Consider the following 24,381-nt stretch of genomic DNA (forward strand, 5'->3'; position numbering starts at 1 on the left):
GTAAAAATATTATTCTCAAATCATGTTCATAATACACACCCACTTGCCAAGTTATGAGACCCATATCTAAATGCTTATTGATACAAATAGTAAATCAGTTACAAATGGCAGAAACTCAGGGCATTTTGCTTCTACTAGATGTGGTAAAGGTCCCTTGTTTGGTTCTAAATGAGCTTCAGAAGAGGGTAAAAATAGGGATTTAATTGTTTTGTAATGTGAATATATTAGTATTAAAGGATTTGATGTGGGATTTTTCCATTGCACCTTCTCCGAGTTCTACCAGAAAATGACAAATGACAGAGGAGAATGGTCAGACTGTTTGAGATGTAAAAAAAGGAAACAGCAACTCTAACAAAAACTCATTATACCCAAAGGATGCACAATTACACCTATCGTCACACATGTCAAACCTTTGAGAAGATCATATTTCTACCCTCTTACAGTTGTTCAATTGTAACAGGGTGGTGTAATGGTGCGGGGTACATTTTCTTGGCACAGTTTGGGTCTGTTAGTAGCAACTGAGCATCATTTAACAACACAGCCTACCTGAGTGTTATTGCTGCCCATGTCCATCTGTTTATTTATTGTCCTTCCATCAGGATAATGCACCATGTCACAAAGCTCAAATTATACCAAGCTGTTTTCTTGAGCATGACGATGATTTTACTGTACTCCAGTGGCCTCCGTAGTCACCAGATATTATTTTAATGGAGCATCATTTGAGATGGGGCTGAATGGGAGATACACATCATGCATTTCCAGCTAAAAATCTGCAGTAACTGCACGAATGCCATCTTGTTGATATGACCCAAAATGTCTGTGAAATGTTTCCAACAACTTGTTGACACACTTGTTTTTTTGTGTGTAGACTTTTCAGAAACAAAAGAAGAATTGATTTGAGAAAATGGTTTACAGCTAATGATTTTCTGTGACCGACTCACAGCCGTAAATTTAGACTACAATGCGAACATTCTGGGAGTTGAGTTCAAGACCATGTTTGTTATATCAGCTAAATCTCAAATCTGTGGCTGCAGCAAACAAAAGGACCCCGTTTTCACTAATGGGCCCCGAGGACATAATGATGAATGGAAACTCAAAGCGTGACCAAAACGGCCGGGTGGAACCAACTGTGGTCTTCTCAAGTTTGTTCCTTCCATACAACAGATCTTTTAAAGATGTTGACCTTTTTAAAAGCTGCCAGTGATTTAGGCCATCTATTATGTTTTCTTCATGGCTTCTAGTGAAGTCAAAGATTTAACAATTATAAAACATGCTTTCCTTCATGTTTTTGTCTCAAATTTGTTACAATAAAAAATTCACATCTTTTTAAAATAAATTAAACTGTTGTGATGCTGCATATTCACCGTCTGCCACAGTGCTGTTTAGTTAAATAAACTGGATAAAAATGGGCTGCCAAATATGTTGATTTGCTAAAAGACTTTATGAACACTAAGTAAATCAATGAAATGTTTTTCTAAGCTGCTGTTGGGTAACTAAGCACCCCGCCGTGTTAGAAGTGTATTTTTTCTTTGAAATATTCATCTATTTAGCTTTGTTATGCTGTGAGATTTGTCAAGAGGTTGACTTAAAATGTGGAGAATTCCTCAATAATGTAGGTCACACACAAGAGGAACACTCTCTGTGGTGCCACACCAGAGAAAAGCTTTGTCATTTTTTTTAATTTACCCCATCCTCTGGAGGAAAACAGATTTGCATAATCAGGGTATTCACTGTCAGACTTTTGAAAGCATATCATGTTTATTCTCTAACCTATTAGTTATTATGTACAAAGACAAACTACCAAATAAGCTTGTCTTTAACAAGCACTCTTGAGTTTGCTTGGCATGGCTCATCACTTAGATGGAACACCTTCGATGTGAAACTGTTGAGAAAATATAATCTCATTGCCTTTTTTCCACAACTGTTGTCGAGGATTTACACCAACACGAATGGATGTTTATCACTGCAAGAGCTGAAGCTTATGCACTCTTCTGTTTCCTTTCAACATAAATACACTTGCCTGTGGGCAAAGGAGCAGCTTCTCTTCACTGCTCTGTAGAAGAAAAGATATTCCTTGCTCAGTGTTTGTGCCTCCCCCACCTCTCCTCTGAGCCGGATCCCCACCACACGTAGCCAGCACCACACAGTCTTGGCGAATGCTTTTGTTTCTGCCAAGATGAGCAGAGGTAGCCTCATAGATCCCTATTTCAGGCTTTGGGCCAAGACCGTGTGTTGAACACGGTGGGCCCCCGGCAGTCGTGCACGCTGATGACAAATGTGGATGGCAAGCAGGGGGGAAAACCTTGAGAACGGGCAGAGAGATAAGGCCCTTTGAGAGCTCTTATTTATTGTGGGAGCAATTTTGTCTTGAGACTTCTGACATTCTGATTGCTGAGTTTTGACGAAATGTATATTTCTTTTCCCATTCGCCGGCAGGTTTTAAACAGTCGCATCTTTCGCTTGCATTTCTCCATATAAGTTTCTGCTTCCAGATGATGTTTGTCTCTGGAATTTTCATCCCCTGCATTAGGCTTGGCAATTACGTGCCTGCATCCCTACGTTCATTCGCTGTGTTGAGTGGAAACTCTGAGGCACAACTGTTTAGCAGACTCCTGGCCTTCCATTTCCCACACCCTTCAGGCCCCCTTAGAGACTTCAAGGTCAGGAAAGGGCTCGGGCTGAGATTCATTGCTTGGGAAGTTCTGTCTCTGTCGCAAGTGGTTGCAGAGAGCCACTCTCTCCTTTTACAGTCCTGCTTGTAGTCATCTGCCAATATTGATTCGAGTTCCGATCCGTCACGGGGACTCTTGATTTCCGCAGCTTTGGACTGTTCATCAGATGACAAATGCCTCCAGTGGATTAAGTAAGTGGAGTCGTTTTGAAATTCGGATGTTGAAAGTTCTGGCTGAGCAGCACAAGACCTTACCAGCGTGTTGAACTCTCCGACAGCTGAGCATGCAAGCCTTGTGTGTGTGTGAGTGGTTGTGTGTGTGTAAATTTTAGGGGGTCAGGTTAAAGCGAAGGGGGGGCTGGCCTTTAAAGGTCCAGTGGAACAAAAGTTATGTAGGCAGCTGCCATCCTGCTGCCAGCAGCTCATGATCCAAATGGAAGATGTACTCACACATGTGCGTAAGGGATAGATTGGCGTGCAGACGAGGATCTGACACACTGAGCTGGGCGCCTGTAGTTGCTCCCGTCACTCTCAGGCCACACACATGCTCATGTGTACACAGAAAGTTCCTGTTCCTGTCCAGTCGTTTTCCCAAAACACAAAGAAATGGGGAAAAAATTTTAATATTTGTTTTCCTTTAGAACTTAAAAATACATAAACGATTTAAGCAAGTTACTGTGTGATAGTTCTACTAATTTGAGACTTCTGAAATGAAATATGACTTAAGTGTCTTAATGATATTTAATATATTTTTACCAATTGTTAAATGCAGAACTAACAAATACAAGTTTCTAAGTAAATTGGCTTAAACATTTTTAAAGAGCGTTTCAACTGGTTCCCTGTTTGCCTTCATGACACTGATGAATAGGTGGCAGTTGCTGAAGGCATATTAGGACAGAGGCCGGCCTGGGAGGGGTTTACCGGTGAGACGGGAGGAGATTAATGTGCTGTGTGACTGTGATGGGTGGCGGCCAAGAGGAGGGGGGCTAACGAGAAGCAGGAACGGCACAGGATGGGGTTTTGATGGTGGCGTGGGGTGTCCGGTAAGAGGAGTAATTTGGGCCGTCCAGAGTGAGGCGTTTCACCAGCAGTTGTCACCTCAGCAGTTGGTGGGACAGTAACACATGTGCTGCTCTGACTTGGACCGTTTTTTTATTTATCTTTTTCTATTTGGGACAGTGTTTCTGTGATCTTTGACTTTGAATATTTCATATTTGGACCATTAGAAAAAAAACAACTATCCTCTATCCTGGAACTGGACGACCCGTGTTTCTGTTTTGTCCCAGCTGGTTCATTCTTTGACGGTAAGACAGACTCTCAGCATGTGGGTTTCACCTCGTTCTTTTCAACTGAGACAAACCGTGCCTCACCTAAATCCATGTAAACAAAACTGTTCTCTAAAATAAAAGTTTACAGTCCATGGCAGGGCTGATGCACTCTCTGCTCTTTTTCAGTTGTTTTGAAGTTCTTAGAGGCTCTCAGAAACATGTCAAGTTCTGCCTTTGCTTATCAGTCCCTCGGGGCGTCAGAGGGGTGGTGGGCTGCTGGCGCCCTTGAGGACTTTATGAGGCAGATAGTAGGGAGTTCGAGGTGACTAACTCTGTGGCCTGTTGAACATCGTCAGCAGCCGAGCTGACACCAACCCTGGCCTCAAATCCACTGAGGGAGAATCAGGAGCAGAGATCACAACCTCTTGTTGTGATTTATCGGTGAATGCTTGAGTTTCTGTGTGGCTTGTAATGTCTCACCTGTTCCTCTTTTGACCAATATTGTTATGTACCAGTAATGTCTTTGGTACTTGTTTAGCTTCGGCTGTTCTTTGAATGTTTGCACAAATGAGACAGCCTAAATATATAGACATGTGTTTTCTGTGGTTGAATGCTGATGCCACTTGAATAGATGAAAGCTGTTTAGACTTTGACACTATCAAAGAAATATGTCTTCAGAACTCTATTGGTTGTTATTTATCTTTGCATGCCAGGTTAACAATTTATTAAACTGTACAGGGCTACTAAATATTTCCATTAACTGTTTCACTTTATTACATAAATTTGAATATTAGACAAAGATGACCTGACTGAATATTAAATGCTGTTTTTAAAATATTATTTCATTTACAAGGATCAATAGACTAAGCCAACCTGGCCTACATAAAGGAGTAGTCACACCCTGTAACTAATAACCGGTTGTGCCACCATTGGTGGCAGCGGTTGTCATTAAGCATTTACAATAACTGGCAATGAGTCTTTCCTCTGGCTGTGGAAATATTTTAGCCAACCTTTCCTGTTGTTGTTTTACTTGAGCATATTCGAGTCTTTTCAAGCTTCAACTGCCTGTTTAAGATCATGAAGGCATCTTAGTTTGATTTAAGGCAAATTTGAAACCTTAGTTTGTGTTTTTCCTGGAGCCATTTAGAGATTGGACTTATTGGTGTTTTCCAATCGTGGTACCAAATAGCCCAAGTGAGCTAGAGCTTAAGGTCACAAATGTTCTTCTCCAGGTTTGGCAACTAGAAATGCTGTGGTGTTTTTTCAGGCCACATCTTCTAAATATTCTACTTGGAAGGTAGATCAAGATGTTATTTTTGGGAATGTGAGGGAAGCCTTTGTGCTCTTATGGATCACTAGTAGCTTTGACCTTAACTGCAGTAAGTGAGACTAGCAGTTTCTTAGATGTTCTGGATTCTTTTGTGACCTGCAGGATGAGTCATTTATGTGCTCTTGGATCAATCTTGGTGGACTTGGCAGTCCTCTCACTGTGGATCTATGGAGTTTTGAAGACACAGACATGGCTTTATGGGGCTTTCCAGACTGTTTCTCTTCCAAATTCTATTCAGATCAGGATAGGATGTGTTCCCTTTCTAGGTCTTTTTGCCATACTTTCTGTTTTAGTAATCACTGTTGGGAAAGGTTGGTGAAGTTAAACTCAACTTTTGTGATTCTTTTTATTTTTTAATATTTAACATGAAGGGGTGGGGTGAGGGTGGGAATTCTTAACATATAACAAATAAAATCACCCCTTGCAATTGTAATGTTTTACTTATTTTTCTCTATTAAAGTTAGTTTGAAGATCGGAAGTATTTAAGTGTGATAAAGACGCAAAAGCTGAAGAAATCATAGTATTGTGTTCTCCATTTATGTTTGAAAGGTGAAATTTGAATTAATGCTGGCATAATATAAGGGAATAGCTTTTCTTTTCTGTCATGTATTCTTGAGCTGCCTTATTTCCTGTGTGTTTTTAAACTACTCTGTGTGGACAGACTTGTGGGTCTCCAAGCAGTTGCTAGACAGTTGTTTTGAAGCGTATCTTGACAACAAAGCCACCCTGGATGGTTCTCTTGTGGCCAGATTAAAGGATTCCTCTTTGCTGAAAGATGTCATACCTTAAAATTCAAAAAGCACATATCATGATTAAGATCTTTTTTTTTTTTCCGTTTTAAAACGACAACAAAAAAAACAACAGAAAATGTTCTCATCAGAGAACGTTAGTATGTCAGAAGATGTTTGTGTGTGCACCAGAGCGGCTCCCAACATACTTGCACAGCCTGCATTTCACAACTAATGACGGATAAAGTTCAGGAAACATTTGTGGCAAACACGACAAATATGCAGGTACTGCTGTTCTGGCCAAAGCGTCAGCATTCCTCCTCCCACTCACCTGCATACATGAAAATAAACCCGATAGCACTAGATAAAAAGCTATTTTTAAAGGCGTCATTGGGTAGTCCTCGTCTTGCCTGTCTGGCTTTTGTAGAATGCGTCCAACGTGAGAGCACGTTCAGCCGGTAATCGCATACCTTTGTGCGGGTGTTCCCTATTTCATAAAGTGTCACTATTGATGTCATTGATCTTTTGTATTGACTGCGTTTCTGTTTGTCACTAGACTGTTTTTGTGCTGCTTGAGATTTACAGGTAATGGAAAAAGTTGTAGCTGAGAAAAACCGAGAAGGTGTTTGTCCTTAAAAGACAGATCACAGGGAGCAATAATGACCCAAATATTAAGTTTTAAATATAACTTCCATTTTATTTTCATGTCTGAAGCATTTTTTGATTTATAGTTCAAAGTAAATATAAAAGATTTTTTTTTTACTTTGATTTATTATGTATTTAGTCAGGATTCTCAGACACATACATGTATAATGTGCATCCAGAACATCTGGCTTTGAAGCATTAGTTAGGAAATGTTTGTGTCGTTAAAATATGATCTGGGCTGTAGAAAAGAGGAAGTTAAAATACAAACTGTAGGTATAAAGTAATATTTCTATTGCTTGAAGGTTCTTTGCAAATTTAGGAAAATGGATTTAAGCCACACTTGTTGTTCCAGACATTTGACCTTGACACAGTCCGTCTAAATGTGAGAACTTCCTGAAATAGTATTTTAAAAATTAATCCTAATTTCCAGTTTGCACATCTTTATATGATTCTGCTGGCTCTTAAGACCAAAACTGACCAACTGATGAATTCCCTAAATGCAATCAACTACAGGGGCAACTCAAACATTTCATTAAGGAGGTACCTCAGACATTTATATTGTTTTTAGAATTTTATATTGAAAGTACTTAAATATCTTTGGCTTTAAATGAGGTCATTTTAAGCAATAAATCTACATACTGTACCTCTGTTTACTCTAAATTACAACATGTTTGCTTTGTTTCCTTTGTTATTCCCCTCTATTGTTCCACTTTCTCCTCCAATCAGCTCACGTTTCAGGGAAGGTGTGAGGTTGAGTATGTTTTGTTGTGTTCACCTTTACCTGCATTGACTAGGCAGTTTGACCTGTCGGGTTACACCACGACTGGAGAAGTGACAACAAGTCTGAGGCCCAAAAAAAAAAAAAAATCAAATTACTTGTCAGTAACGACTGAGGAAGTATATGATCTGCCCTGTGAACCAATGTCTTCTGCATGTTTTTTCAGTCTCTGGATAAAATAAACCTTTGTGTGCACTCAAATGCAGGGGGTCTTATCAGGTGTTTCTGTTGCATTCTTGCCAGAGGCTATGAACACAAACAGTAGATTGGTGACACTAAGGGTTTTCAGTGTGTGATGGTAGGTTTGTAGGTTTTTCTTGCATTTACTTGCAGATGTTTGTGTACGTGCTGGGGGCAGGAGGCACTGAAGTATTGATATTGGGCCCAGCAGCTCTGGTGTAATTCACCAGCCGAGAGGCACAGATCTCCTTACTGCCCCTCCCATCCCATCTCATCTCAACCCTTCACCCAAACCACCATCACGGCCACCTCTGAAGTGCTGCCCTTGCAGTGCACCAGCCCACCTCTCCAAAGTCCTACCCATGATTGGTTAGAAGGAAGAGAGGGAATGAGAGATCATATTCCACTGCCAGGGTTGGCAGCAAAAATGTACGAGCATAATCACAATCCTTAGCCAGGCCTCAGATGTCAGGCCAGCAGCTTCTCTCCCTCCGTGGTTTTTCCACAATGCCTTGCCTTTGCTCCACCTGCTGGAGCTCCCACCACCGACTCAACCATAGGGTTTTGTTGTTATTGCAAACATGCCTACTTGGTGACCTAAAGCTCAAGCGTGGTGTGAACTGTGTCCAACGGCCGTCCGGGAACATGAGGCAACAGGCTGTAAATATCATACAGCTGGCGCTGGCAGAACACCCTCAAGGTTGGGCCACAAACTGAGCCTCAGTGGGTCAAATGAGGGTTTTCAGCATGCCTGCTACATAGTATAGCCCTGCACTTTAAGCTCAACCTCATGGACTGCGACTCAGTCAGCAACAAATCCATTCAGGCGTCTTTCTGTTTCTTCATCTTTTGAAAAGATAATTATTCAATATGCTTTTTGAAGGTTTTTAAAGAAAAAAAGGATATATTCATCATAACTAATAATACCGTAACCTCGTATTTCTGCTCACCCCATTTCATGTGAAGTCGCTGGGAGCTTGTGATTGCATTATTTGTCTTCTTGTGTTTTCTCTATCCTGTCAGACCTGTTTGATTGAACACTGAGTTATGAATTATTATTGGTGAAGTATTGATTCTCCCAACCCCAGACTAGTAGGAGGTAGAGATCAGTCATTTTCACTCTCTGCTGCAGAGGTCATGGTTTCAGCTGCTTCATCCAGACAATCTGCCCTCTTCTTGAAATATGAATCCCTGAACTCTAGTTGCAGATTGCCTCTGTAATATTTTTCCAGCATGGCTTGACATTTGATATGGACATTTAGCTTACATAATTTCTTTATATCTAATTCTGTGCAATGCAATCAATTATTCCAAAGTTAATTAATTTTACACTTTTCTAAGCTTGGTTTAATTGCTATATGAAGTGTATTGCACTTTAGATTGATGTTGTTTCTCTTACGGAAACAGTTGGCCTTTAGGAAAATATACTACATTACATTTTTCAAGTTGATTGAACATTATCAATCAACTTATAACATCTTGGAAATAAATGGAACTATTCAATAAATGTATTGATTGGGAACATTTTATTACTTTGACTTGAAGGCTTCAAAATATTCTCAAAAAACATGGACACTTCAATAGACAGTTTCAATTGACGCAATAAGCAGCTTTGTGAAGAAGGGAGTTTTTAACTAATTTCAGACACGGGCAGCTGTGTCTCAGTTTACATTCTGTGTGATGTCTGGATGAGAGGTTTTAAGACACTAAAGTTATGTTTTATGATAAATAAAACTTAAGCAATTTGATTTTGGATCTACATAAGAGTGATGCGCCAATCAAGTGGCCATTATGCCCTTAATTGTCTTGGACTGGTTAATTTTGCAGTCCATTAAATTCATTAAATGTGAATAATCCCACTCATTTCAATCTACAAACATATTGACTGAGAGCTTAACTTTTAGTTTTTTAAGCCTAAATTAGATCTTTATTTATCTTGCGATCTCTAGATTGATTTTATTTATTGATTATTTTTTAAAACCTCGTTTCTGAGCTCAATTGGTAGAACACAAGCACATGAGGAACGAATTTCAGATAACTCCCCAGACCCTGACGGTTGTTTCCATTAAGCAGTAAAGAACCAGATTTATAAGTGTGGTTAGAAACTGAGATTGAGTTCCATGCAGTGTGCATTAAAGGTGGTGCCAGATGTGGTGTGCTCGGGCAGATGTTGGTTATCAATGCTGAGCTTAAAGAAAACATGAGATTTCCTTCTCACTGGTTCCCTGTTGTGGCAGCGCCGCCTTCACCAGCACCTTTCTTCCTCTCAAATACCAGGCCGCTGTTATCTCTGTGCTCCAGGCTGCTCCAATAACACTTAACACAGTCTGGGCAGCCAAGGATGGACATCAGGAAGCTCCACATACACCTAAACACACACACACACACATAACAGGATAGATAGCAGGGTCGGGATTAACCACATTACTGAGCGATCCAATTTTAACCAGTTATTAAATGGAAACACCAATAACACAACTTTTTAATAGGGTAGTCTGACTTTTATCAGTCAAAACCAATTTCGGTTTTTTCTCAGGGCAGACCAATTCTAAATGTAGCTCTTAAGGACTTTGGCACATTCAAACTACTTTGGATAAACTTTTTTTGATTCAGCAGTTGAGTCGAAGAAGCACTGAGCATAAAAGAAGGCGATGTGTTGTGGTTCCTTGATCGAGTTGGTAGAGTTTTAAATCCACCAGAAAATTAAGAGACTACAAGATTATTAGAGCTTTCCTAAACTTGTGCATCAAAGTGCTTAAAAAAAGTGATATGTTGATGCACTTTTGGCCAAAAAAGATAATTATTTTAGTTATTGGTGCAGTTATTGATTACCAATCACTATTCAGAATGGTTGCGATAGGAGTGGTAGGTCCATCACACATGATGACTTTACCAAATTGACAAAAAAATAAAATAAAATAGTCTCTTTTTCTAAAAATCACATACTTCAGGATTAAAACAGTTCAGAGAACATTAAATGCAAACTGTTTTGGTAAAGTTACTTTGATATACTTTTAGAAATACAAAGTAACTATAACAAAGTTAGTGGTGGACTGAGAAAATCCTTCACAAAGCAAAACCAGAGTGCACTAAAGACATTTTTAGTTAAAAATGTAACTTTTTGTTATCCCTCATTACTTTCTTCAGTATGTTACCATTTCATGTCCTTGAGGGCTTACAAACAGAGCTTCATCGTCAGCTGATTACATCACATCTTGCCCTTCTGTGCAGGCCAACAGAATGCTGCACTGACGCAGAGCGCGTCTAGCCCAAACACCCTGTTCTCCCCTGCTGTATTTAGTAGTTTAGTTTATGTGTGTGTTTGTGTGTGTGTCATGACTCAATCACAGCTCTGTGCTCCTTCTCTGCAGCTCCTGACACATTCAGCCCTCAGCAGAAACATCTGAGGCGATGTATCGGTAATATCGAGGGCAGCTTCAGCCTGCAGGACATCCAGGCAGGTTGTCAAAGGGAAGGTCACTAGTTCACAAACTGTGACTGGTTGGGAAAAATCTGGCTGACGTGCCCTTTGGCAAATCACTTAACCCCTGATCGGCCCATCGCCACAACAGATTTTCTTTATCTGTTGGAGAAGACTGGTTGAACTGGGACCCTTTCATATGCAGAACTGCATGGGTTGAAGCACGTTGTTGCATTGTATATAAACTTTTAAAATTATATCATTTCCCTTTATTTCACTTTTTGATAGAATGTTACATCACAACATTGTCTTAACTCAGGAGCTTCTGTAGAGCCGCTGTAATACAGTCTGCTACAGGAGATCCTTTGTCCCCACAGCCGTCATCATCTGCAGACCCATTCAATGAGTTAGAATGTTAGTGAAAAGTCTATTTATTTTAGGAACTTTGTCAGTGAATAAAACACATTATGTAGATTAAATACATACATGTATGTATACGTTTGAAAGCCTTTATTTCTGTTATAATGATTTTCCACTTACAGCTCATGAAATCAATAGAAAACATTTCTAATACAAAAATATAGCTTTAATTAAAACTATGTTTAATACACTTAGAGGTTGTCAAATTTCAAAAGGTACTTTTAATCTGACAAATGGGCTTAATCAAAGCACATGGTCTAATTTTATCAATATGACAAAATGTATCAAAATTACAGGTAATGTCCCTCTGCGATTAATATTTTTTATTTTTAACTGAATTGCAATTTCAATAGTATTTTTTGCAGTTAGAACAAGCGCAGGTTGTATGTGACATTTTATCCACATCAATTTTTATTTCCAGAATTGAATAAAAAACAGGAAATTGTTCAGGTCGTGTCTCGGTTCTCTGCCGTCTCCAACAAGAGGTTTCTCTCTTGAATTTTTCCCCACTTTATTTCCCTTTTCAGTGGTGAGAAAAGAACAGTTTTCTGAAACTTCTCATTATTTGACTGCATAGACTGATTACCTTTACAGAATATCTAGTCTACTTCATATTTACCTTGTAAGTAGCCGATACCAAAACATCATGCGAGAATTAAGCTAAATGCCTCCAGTGCCTCCAGTGTTTGAGAACCAAAGCTGTAACACATTTGGGTGTTCCCCAGGGTTCTAATCTAGGCCTATTGTAGGCTCCTAATTATCAGCATTTATCTTTTCCCTGTCCAAAGCCTTTCTGCTGTTCCTGCAGCGAGGCAGCAGACACACTCCAGGCTCTCTGCTTCCCATGTGAGAGCAAAGACTCTGCCTGACATCAGACATGGGAAGCGAAAAGCAGCAGCAGCGTGAAGGGTAAAAGGTCGAAACTTGACCACCCCAGGCAGATAAAGCAGCCTTTTCATGTGTGATCGGCCCGCCGCCTGAAGACAAATCCCTCAGTTCGCTGCCTTTGAACTTCACGGCAAACGGAGCGAGTCCCTCACCCGCACGGCCGCTAACAAGCGCCGCGAGAGACTCTGAACTCACCTTGTTATTATTTTGCTCGAATATGTGTCCATTTTTACCCCTCTTTCATTTGACGCTGAATTAAATAAAATGGATGACCCACATGTTGGAAACGTTTGTTCTTTTTGGAGGGACACTAACAAGGAGATCCAGGTAGAAATCATTAACCTCAGCAGAACTCTTCCGAGTCTGAGCCAATCAAAAGGCACAAGATGAACAGAAGGGTAAAATATTCATCTCCTGCAGCTCACTGTAGATGTTCCTTCGGTTCTCCTTCGAAGTTGGTCTGATACAGCAATCATAACACTCATAACACCTTCTTCCCGCTTCCCTCCACTCTTTACCATCAGTGCATAATTCATAAACATCTTATCTAAGCCAAGCCGATTGCCTTCTCTCTAAATGAGCACGCAGCGCGGCGCCCACAGCTTCACAAAAGGAATGTCAGTCTCATGACAGACAGTTTCGAGTTCTTTGTTTCAGGAGAATGGATGTAAATAGAGGGCGTTCTTCTACTGCAGCTCCCCCAGGTAGAGGCAGAGCAAACAACGCCGAGGAGCCGCTGTTGTGTCTGCTCGCTGCTTTCCAGAGGCTTCAGCTGTGCCATGCTGCCACTTGGCTGTGTGTGTGTGTGTGTGTGTGTGTGTGTGTGTGTGTGTGTGTGTGTGTGTGTGTGTGTGTGTGTGTGAGTGTGAGAGAGTGTATAAACAGTCTGTATGCATATATAGATTGCTATATTTAAATCTGAACTACAAATAGTAGTAACAGGGCCTGAAACAGTCTATGCTTCTGTTGCCGTTTGTGGGTCTCTGCTGTCTCATTCATTCAAGAGTGGGCATGAATTCTCATAAACACTTTGGGCTTTTTCATTGCTTTATGCTTCTGATCATTAGACTTTATAATGTGCTCTGTTTTCAATCTGCCACCACAGTACATCTCAGAACAACCATATTTCATGGTTATTTAGATGGTTGCATAGATTAGACAGATATTTTTCTCTGTTGTTTTTTTCTCTCTGGAATTAGGTCAGTGTTCATTTTAGTTAATAAAGCATAATGCTGTTTCATTAGTCGACATATTTATGAAATGCATGGTTGGAAAAATGCCCACTCATTTTACTTTGCAGACTTACAATTTCTCCGCTCTGAGGTTTTATTTATTTTTAAAACAATGCGACAGAGATGTTTGTATACCATACACACTGGATGAGTTTTAGAAAAGTTTTCTTTCACATGAACCCGCTGAAAAATACTCTTGACATTTATTTTAAGTATGCCAAACCAGGGGGCAACGTAGCGCAAAGTTAAAACCAATCACATTACTTCAAAACAACCACGACTTCCTGTTAGGAATTAAACACGGGAACAGAAGGTTGATTTGAATGGGCAGATATAGGTTGTACTACTTTTAAATAATGTATTAGAGTATAAAATTATTAAAACAAGACATTATCCATTGGGAATCATGTCAAAGCAAGTATGTGGATGTATTGGAGCATTATTTGTCGCAGACTATAACGCGAGAGACTTTAAATCTTTGTTTTCCAATGTACACACAAACAAAAATACTGAGTTTTAAATTTTTTTATTTATTTATTTTTTTAATTTCCGCTTTGGTTGGAGTTTTTTAGAAATAATAATTTGTAGTGATTCAAAACAAGTTTTTGTGTGGATTAAAGGCCAAAACGTATTAAAACGTTTCAGTTTTCTCAAATATTTGACTACGTGTCAGGGTGATTTTTCATAAAAAAAGTCTGACGTATCGGAGAGAAGAACCTCCATCCATTCAGGATCTGCAGCCATCCTGATGCAGAACGTTACACGGTTTTCTGTAGAGAAATTATGATCCAACAAGGCGGTGTTTAGAAAACAGGAAATGTGCAGCATCCACAGACTCTTTTGTTGTGGCTCTGATCGGGGAATCACATTTGGCGTGTCAGGCGACCCAGGCTGGGCAGCCGGTAGCCGTGGGCGACCAGCAGATCAGTGATGTGGCGGTGATGCCTCTAATGAAGCTGACACAGCACAGCCTCCCTCCTCGCAGACCCCCAAGCGCTTCGTGCTCTGCATGAAGCACCACAACAGATCCACCCCAGTCTACCCTCCAATTCAACCAAATCTTCCTCTGATCTGATGTTTTCTCAAATGTGTTGTTGCGTCATTTATTATATGTTGCGTTAAGGCAAAGTGAGGGCTTGTAGTAGCCGAATTGGGTCACAACATACAAACACAGTCTCTATCTGCCCTTTTGCGTCTCCCTCCCTCAGTCTGATGAATGCCTTTATGTTGTTTTCCAGGAGCTGCCCAGCTGAGGTGAAGGGGAGGGCAGAAGATCCCAGCGGAGTGTTCATGACCTGCCCGCAGAAACAGGACCATGATCTGAGGACGGTGCTGGATACATAGAACCCCATCTTCCTCTCCTCCTTGTCCCTCTTTTTTTTGTTTTTCAGTTTTTTTTCAGTCTGAACTGAAAAGCCTCTCTGCTCAGGTGCTTTAGACAGTCAGGGTTAACAAAAAGGTCAAAGCAAGTAAGCGTCTACAGAGGAGGAACTACATCTACAGCCATCTGTGACCTCACTCATTTCCATATCCTCCCTCCTCCTCCCATCGCAACGCCAGAACCATGGGGAGGAAAAAGATCCAGATTCAGAGGATCACTGATGAACGCAACAGACAGGTTAGTGATGATGAAATGAGCCGGTGTTCAAATTCTAACCAAACTGCTTGCTAATATCTTAACGGATGCAGTCAAGACAAGATGCAGTGCAGTTTGCCTTTCAGTCCTGCAATCCAGCCTTTAGAGAAACCATTAACACCAAATTGCTCCTTATTGGTGTTTATGGACGAGGAAAAAAATCAAGCCTTGCTGGAGAAAAGTCATCTGGCAGATGGATGCATGTACTGCTCACTGCAGCTAAACACACACAACTGAAGTTCATTTTCTTTATTTAAGAAAATGTAGTTGATGTAATTATCTCGCTCCCTTTAATCTTATTCCCGTGAATCTGTTTGCAATTTAAAAAGTTTGAAACCACTCCTAAATTAACACATATGGTGCCTTGTAAATTTATTCACACCCTTTAATTTTTTTTGTCATTTGATATGGCCAGAAACATTTACTGACATTTTACATGTCAGAGCAACACAAAGTAGTGCCTAGCTGTGAAGTAGAAGGGAAATCTGCAAATCCTGAACTGGAAATTGGTTGGGCTCCACTGTACTTATATTCAGTTGGTAAAACACAAAGATTGAGCCCAAATCTGCCAGGATTGTGAATAGTTTGGGGTTTAATTGTGGCTACATTTCTAGAAGTCTGTGTAATAATCTGTTTCAATGCTTTTCAAGACTGCATACAAACAATACACAAAGCACAGCATAAAAACACACAAAGTACTGTAGTTTCCAGTCTTAAAGTTGCTCCAGAATATTAGTCGGATTTATTTAGAAATTGCTGTGAGGGGGATCTAGTCCATATTAGTGAAAGGTTCTGTTGAGATGTTGTGTTCAGTTGCCTTTTTTTTATCAAACTGATGGAAACTGTTTACTTTGGCTTGGAATTCTGCTCGCAGTTTCTGACACACTGATGTGCTAAATCAGGGGGAGTCAGGAACGGAACGGAACGGCTCGGATCCGCCGGTGTTCTGACGATCTGCGCTATCTCATCTGATTTTAATACTGCAGACAGTAAAGTGCGCTGCAGAGTGGTAATGGAGAAGCGTTTATGCCAAAAAAGCCCCATGTAAAGTCGTATGTTCGCCTACCTGCACCACCCCTAAGCCTTGCAGCACATTATTAAACAATTAGCCTGCATTCAACTTTCCTCGCATCTGTGGACAGTAATGTTTGCATCCTTGATTCATGTGCGTCAGTATGGATTAATATTTAACATATCAGTTAAAAAATACATCATGAAGTCATAAGTTGCTGGACCAGCCAGACGGAGAGAAAAACAGACATCAATCCAGAAATTACAGAACTGTAATTGCAGTGGTTTCACAGCTTATGGCATGATTTACTAAAGATGTTGTAATCTACAGGCTGATGCCTGGAAACTGGTTGGTGTTCATATCGATCGGCTGCATCCAGTAACCAGCGGATCACTTTCAGATAAATCTAACACAGAGCAGATCACATTACCTCCTCTGAACCTCAGCTTTCTAAACTACACTGTAGCATCACAGATGACGGTGGGTCATATGACTCTGCAGACATGTTTAGTAGGACTCCTTGCATACACCTTTTGATGCAGCTGCCTACCTCTTCACCTCATCTTGCACCCACCAAAAACAACAGAAATCATCAAAAAGCATAAAATTGCCCCAGTGCCTCGTTACATCAGTGGCATTGTCAGAGAAGATGAAAGGGTAAATGATCCATCTAAAATGAGTCAACTGGTAAATGGGCTTTGCTCCATTGAGCAGATTGAGTAATGGATTTGACGTGCCCACCTTTGAAACCAGAGAGAGAGGAAGGGAATGAATAAAAAATGGAGAGAGAAAGAGAGCGATTTAGATTTTAAAGTCAATGCAAGGTTTAGAATATGAATCAAGTTAATATTTTTAAAAAAGAGGGAAAAGAGCTTCTGTAACCAATTTCTCTTGAAGGATGTTGGTTTGTTTCTCGCATATGGAAGAAATGGGTAATAAAGTTAGCATTTGTATCACATAGTGACTTGTTTGTCAGTAATTGCATGCCCTGTGTGGTAATGTATGATCATGTCAATAAAGAGCAGAAAATAAGGCTGAACTGAGCCAAAACCATACTTGCATTTCACAGCTTTATTTCTGTTTATCTGATGTTTTTCACCCACAGTGACCTAAACAGCTGAACAGGATTTTATTCTGTCGTTGACATTTAGTTGGTGAAGTGAAACATAGTGCAAGGCTGCTAAAGAAAGGAGTATTTTTATATCCCGTCTCCGTGTTGCTTCATCTAATGAACAGCGCAGCTTCTGAAAGGAAATCAAATGAATTTTTTGGAGAACATGCAGCCCGTCACCCTCCTACATGTTGATTCGGAGATGCTGCCATAAGCTCCACAAAATAAACAGCATTCAGAGTGTGGGCCCCAGCTGGAAACATGACAGCATCTCAAATACCACGTTTCTTATTATGACAAAGACAGAAGCGAGAACAGAGAACAGAACTGGTAACGTTCAAATCCCCTGATAGATTTTTTATTTTCAGATTTTTGGATGCAATTTCGGATCAAAAAGTGGACTTTTAGTTTCCATTGTGACACATTTTAACAAGAAAACCTAAGTGAAAAAATCTCCTACATCGTTTATCCATGAGGCTGATAACGAACGCCAAAATGTACATTAAATCTGTGTGCAATGAGATATTTAACATGGAAAAAAACAGATGATCTTTTGGATAAATTAGGACAGATTTACTAAAGAGCAAATTAGAATGCATCTTCAATCCAGAGAAATGGGATTGATTAGCTCTGGCACCAACTTAATACCATTTGGATCTATGCACAAATGTAGCGAGATCATCTCAGTAACAATCAAAGCAATCTTGCAAGAACAGCACCAATTAGTATGGGGTTGCAGAACAGCCAGACCTCATGGTAATCGTGTGGGTAATTTAAGGATAAGAGATGCTTATTTGTTGTAATATGACAACTATAATGGGCTGTAGGTCCAAAGGTTACCGTGTATTCTACTTATTAAGTTGCTTGAAAATGTTGCGGACTCGAATGTGTTCTTGTTCTCTGTCTTGATGGCAGATACGTTTATTTGACCGTCTACCCTTTCTAGCTCGTAAATAAGATGGTGGATTTTAATTTAGAAGCCTAATAGTCAGGAAAAGCAAAAATAAATAAATAAATAAACGTCCTAACATGTCTGTTGTGTTAGAACTATCCAAAAGTATTTATATGTGATCCATGTAGCCTGGAAGAATTGCAGGGAATTTGACTGGAACTGACATTCACTCTCCAGGATGACAAGAACCCGAGGGCTACATTAGAATAATTTAGTTTAAAGGATACCCATGTGTTGGAGTGGTTCAGTCAAAGTCCAGACCTAAATCCAGCGCAAACATTCACCTTCCAGTCTAACTGAACTGAAGTTATTTTGCAAAGAGGAATGGACAAAGTTGCCAATCCTAATATGTCAAAAGATGTTGACAACAAACCCCAAATTATTGATTCAAATACACTCCATTTTTTATCTTCCATTATCTTTCCACTTGTTCTGATTTAGTGTTGTCTATCAAATAAAATCCAAGGTTTTGGTTCAATTATTATAAAATGTATATTTGTACATATTTGTAAAATGCAAATGTTTAAGTATGTGAATACTTGTACAAGTTACTGTGCATTCAGGCAATAATTTAAAGAGAATCTTAAAATGTAATCTAAAATACAAAAAAAAAAAGACGTGCTAGAACTTTACTGTGAAAAGGTCAACATCTTAGTATTTTGTGAACCTCTAGTGAAATGTATTAGGAAAATGAAACCGTCTGTGGTCAAACGCATCAGGTTATTTAAACAGTTCAGACCAAATCCTGTGAACTGTGAGCGAGCAAACAAAAAAACGGGGTTTTGGCTGCCGGAAAGAGCGAGGAGAGGTTGTGGTTGTCTGTGGTGGTTTCCTCATCCATCTGCCACACAGCCACAGACCTCGCCAAGACACACAAACTCCGACGTGCGCGCACACACACACACACACACACACACACACACATCAAACCTCTACCTCCCTTTCTCTCGTCTCTTTTCTCACTATTGATGTCTTATTCTTCAGTTGCTATTGGTTACCTCGCTATTCTGCTCTTAATGTCAATTACCTCCAGCTTGTTTAGTCTTTGTGGTGAACATCAGGACTGAAGATTAGGCCCAAAGTCACTACCATCCTGCCCACTTTCCTCTAGAAGAAAAAGTGAACAGAGAAACAAGGACTTTTGCTGGGATGTTGTGACTAATTTTGTTTGTTTTCCATGCTGGTGGGTGACCTTATAATTTGTTAGGGGAGCAGTTGTTGTTTGTGGCGGCTTGTCTCTTCATCACCAGCCATTCTTGTCAGCCTGCAGAGCCGTAATTTCCTTCGTTTCCAGCTTCGCCACATAATTTATCTACTCCTTCTGTGTAAGAGCGAGCGAGAGAGAGAGAAAGGAAGAGGAAAGGGGGGGCATATGTAGATGGGTAGAAAGATAAAGATGACACAGTGGGGGGGCGAGAGAGGTAAGATGATGGTAGCAATGTGTGATGAGGTGGGAAATGAGTGGGGCAGACGGGAGGAGGGAGTCGGTTGCCCGTGGATACGACCCCGATATAATTTGATTTGTGGCAGCAGGAAGCAATGAGTGAGCTAACACGAAAAGGAGGGTGGGTGGGGGGTGCAGAGGATGTGGAAAATACTGACAGAGGAGAGGAAGAGAAAACGAGGGCGAGGAAATAAGAGGAGCAAAAGAGACGAGCGGCTTAAACATGTCAGGTGCTGAAGCAGGAAGGAGCACGAGACGGAGGGATGGAGGGATCACACGGGGAGGAAGATGGAGAGACTGAAGGTCTCACATGGCTTTTCTCATCCTCAGTGATCATATCTTGTTTGCACTTTTCTTCTTTCTCTCCATATTCAATTAAATTCAATTACAGTTTCAGTTCAGAACTATTATTCCAGGATAGCAGTATGGAGTGTGTGTCGGTGCAGGCAGACTGATATCACCATAGTGTGTTCATTCAGTGCTGTAACTGGTGCAGTGGAAGAAAGGACCTCACTGGCCTTGGAGTCTATTGGTGATGGCAAACGTCAGAATGATAACTATTTAATAGCCGTTTCTCTCATTGTTAAAGCTGCTACACAAACACAGTGACACGTCACGCATTCATGCTTCTTGAATAAGTACTTTGGCTTCGGATCAGACTCTTAAAGATCTGTTGTTAAGGCCTTCTTTAAGAGAAGGAGGAACTTTCACTGTTGGAAACTAAAGAACACAAAATAATTGCAAAATGGAAGTAAGAGAAGGATTTTTTTTATCTTGTTAAAACTATTACAAAAGGCATGACAACACTTTCTACTAAAGGCCACAGAAACATCCATCCAAGGCCAAGATTCAAACCACAACCTTCTAGTTGTAATGCAACAGTTCTCCAGAGAAATATGCATTTTCATAATGAAACTAATGATATTGTTACCTAACTGAAAATCTGCTCTTAGTTTATCTAAAGCCATTTATTTATTAACCGCCTCCTCCCACTTTTTTGTACTTAAATTTAGGTAATAGTTAACTAACTACAAATGAAGGAATCATTATTAATCACTAATAATGAGGCTTTTAAACTGAAAAGGTCAAGAATTTCAAGAGACAGGAATTAATTGATGATGAAAAGGATTTCCTAACAAGGTTTATTTGCTCATTAGTAATTAATAGTTAATCTAACATGAACCAACTAACCCTTTACTATTATCCAAAATGCTAACTAATTGTGAAATTGTTTTCCTAACATGTTCACCAAATGAACCCTTGTAAATTAATGGGTCAGTATTTGCAGATTTTTCTGTTGAATATTACGTTAAAATTTCTTTTTTAAAATTGACACGTTCAGTTTCCTTTTTAGAGCAACTCCTAAAATATTTGAAAGAAAATGCAGCTGTGCTATTGGCTGGCTTTTTGCAAAGCAGCCAATCCAGGAGCACCATTCTTTTCTATGGCGCGGATAATGAACCCAAAGGGTGGAGATGATGGATGTTAGTATTTTTTAACGATGAAGCATCAAAAGGTTCACTTGATTAACAGTAAGTACTGATTGAAAGAGAAGATTATAATAATTATATTTTTACCCCAAATTATTCAGAATGAAATGGCCACCGTGTCATGGACATATTGTTGAAGAATTAATATAAAATTGTAAGTTATAAAAAAAAATTCCTGGAAATAGCTTCCCTGGTACAAAAACTACAGATTTATGTTACATTTGGTTCCCAGAAAACAAATGTTTCAAGTAAAACTTGTTAACCTCCTGCTTTTCAGGTCATAACCTCAGAAAAGAGACGTCACAACTTGTTTTTAACTTTTATGTCTGACGGAAAATATTATGTCACCTGTGGGTGTGGCCTGAACACGCTGCGTCTTTAAAAACTTCCCAGTCCTGTTTTACTCCATCTGTGGACAGATTTTACTTTCACTCCGATTTCCCTCACATCAAACAGCATAAAACTCTAGCCGTACCTGAAGCCTTTTTCCCTCTTGCTAATCTTTTTACTCAGTGTGTTTGTTTTTGTGCAATCCTGCGTGTTTAATCCAAACAAAGCCAAATCTCCCCGGATTGTAAATACCAGTTGGTTAAAGCAGAGAAGCGCTTCCAAAGCCAATCAGCAGACAACAAGGGACCCTGTGCTTCAGCAACACTTCCAGTTCTGTTCGGCATGTTCACAACTGAGGGGGCTTGTGGAAGAGAAAGTCTGCGTGTGTGTGTGTGTGTGTGTGTGTGTGTGTGTGTGTCTGCTTGAAAGAGAGGAATAATGTGTGACAGAAGGAGAGTGTGGAAAAGAAGGCATGAGAGCATGTGTGACATAGAAAGAGAGCATGGAAAAGAGCATAACAGAGTGTGAAAATGACGGGGAGGGTGAATGTGACGGGAAGTGAAAGCCACTGTGTGTGCAAGTAAAAACTGAGGACTTGAAAAAAAGAGCCTGTCTTTCCCAGTAATTAAATGTCTCAATCCTGTACATTTCCCACACTGTGTGCCTGCATAGTGATGAAACAGTAGTTGGAGTCTTGATTATTGTTTTAGTGAAGATGAACTCTTTCGAGCAGCTCTGGTTTAAGATGATATGAATATCAGCCTCAGGGTAAAAACTCAGCATTTTGGATAAAAAGCATTTTTTTTTTGTATTTTGGCCAAAACAGAGGGATGCTTTGAGGTCATACAACTGAAACGTATTACTACTCACAGATCCATGATCAGGCCTAAAAATGCCTTGGATGGATAGTAGCCATTGCTGGCATTCTGTCTGTCTGTCTGACCACCTTGGCATCAGGTTTTCAGTTTTTCTCATTACATGTCAACGTTGATGTGATACCATGACATAATTGTATTTACTATGTCCCTTATTGTTTTAGCGTAAAAACATGATGTAAAATCTATTTTTTTTGTCCTCACACCTAAAACATTCCCCCTGGAGACAAAGACCAATAAACCACTAGGATGACTTCAAAGACCTTTTTAAGATGCCACATTTGGATCATTTAAAATATTTTCCCACACATTCAGTTTTAATAAAACTTAGTTTTATCCTTTTTAGACTATTGTTGTTACATTTTGACAGTTTGTTGCCTCAAACTGTCAAAATGGTGGTATGTGTATCCCACCAACGAGGGTTAATGTTGATTCTACACATACAAAGGAAACATTTTACTATTGTCTAACTCAATTATGCTTAATCCCTCCATTTTGGAAACTAAATACCAAAAGCTGTCTATTCCATGTGTTATATTCACATTAACAAGTTCTTGGTAATTTAGCATCTTTTGTCTGCAAAAACACGTTTTTTTATATTACTGCTAAAAAAAACTTAAGGGTTCAAATATTTTATAACCTCACACTTATTGCCACACTTACCTGTCCTCAAAATATATTTCACATATTTAAAGACTAAATATTTTTAAATAAAATTCAACCTTATTTGGTAACATTTATTTTACAATGAAAATAAGCCCACATTAAGAATTTTTTTAAAGAATGTGAGAGCTTGACAACTTCTCAAAATAGGAAAGACATGAAAAGGGTACTTGACATCCAAGTAGAGCAGTTGTGTGGGTTGATATTAAAACTGTAAGTCAGGCCACGGATAAAAAAAGTGTCTCACTGAAACATCCTCACTAAGAGTAGTCATTTATTTATTAATTTATTTTTCATTTTTTGAACATCTGAAACTGTAAAAAGCAGACTGGACGAGGATCAGTGTTTATTTTGCCCCCCTGCAGAGTGAAGAGGATGGTGGGGGAGGTAAAATAATAAATATTCCTCAAGCTCACTGCTGGAGATCTACAGCAAAGAGGAACATTTTATGCTGATTATTATGGATAGTGGAGAATCTCTGATTTTGTGGGCCAGTTGTGGCTTTTTTCACTAAGGTCCTAAACACTTTGTGAAGTGTATCATCACATCTTCAAAATACTATTAAAAATAACAATCTGGAAGCTTAAAATTAAAACAAGTTTTATTATTAGGTTTTAATGATGTATTGATCCATGAACATATGACCAAATCAGCTCAGAAATGGTTCCACAGAAGACAGAATTAACTTTCTTCCAGTATCACCTCAGTGCCTTGAGGCAGTAAAAACGGTCAATGTGGAGAGTTCTGGCACTTACTGGCCAACAACAACAAGAAACTAAACCAGAAGGTTCTGAGCTACAGCTTAATTTTCCTTTGCAACAATGAGCCAGTATGGAACAGTTTAAGATCTTACTGCACTGACCGTTCTTCTGTAACTGCACCAAGAGCTTTTAGGTGGTTTCACTGATTAATTGGGCCAAGTGGACCTTTTAAGGAAAACCAGAAAGAAATTAAATGTTTGATTTAGGGTCGTTATATTTTATTTGGTTTTAAATAGAAAATGGCTGCAGCTAAAATCTCCTTTTATGAACATGAAACTTTGTTTATGTTGTATTAAATAGTTTAATTTTCACTTTCTTTTCCTTTTATTTTCCTCCGCTAGGTGACATTCACCAAACGGAAGTTCGGTTTGATGAAGAAGGCGTACGAACTGAGTGTCCTGTGCGACTGCGAGATCGCTCTCATCATCTTCAACCACTCGAACAAGCTGTTTCAGTACGCCAGCACCGACATGGACAAGGTCCTGCTCAAGTACACAGAGTACAACGAGCCACACGAGAGCCGGACCAATGCCGACATTATCGAGG

General features: G+C 39.6%; 1 protein-coding gene across 15 annotated transcripts in view; it reads left to right on the forward strand.

The window, feature by feature from the left end:
- Window positions 1–24,381, forward strand: part of mef2d (myocyte enhancer factor 2d) — a 108,565-nt gene that overhangs the window by 23,149 nt on the left and 61,035 nt on the right. For 14 of the 15 annotated variants that reach the window (XM_017309565.2, XM_017309562.2, XM_017309561.2 and 11 more), the window contains 2 exons: window positions 14,800–15,179; window positions 24,177–24,380. In XM_017309565.2, the coding sequence (XP_017165054.1) occupies window positions 15,126–15,179; window positions 24,177–24,380 (258 nt within the window). In that variant the 5' untranslated portion in view covers window positions 14,800–15,125. Of the gene's footprint in view, window positions 1–3,723; window positions 3,976–14,799; window positions 15,180–24,176; window position 24,381 lie in introns of those variants that run through there. The other variant, XM_008430824.3, reaches the window with a different exon arrangement.

Source organism: Poecilia reticulata, chromosome 16, assembly GCF_904066995.2.
Source record: "Poecilia reticulata chromosome 16, P_reticulata-male-v2, whole genome shotgun sequence".
NCBI lineage: Eukaryota > Metazoa > Chordata > Actinopteri > Cyprinodontiformes > Poeciliidae > Poecilia > Poecilia reticulata.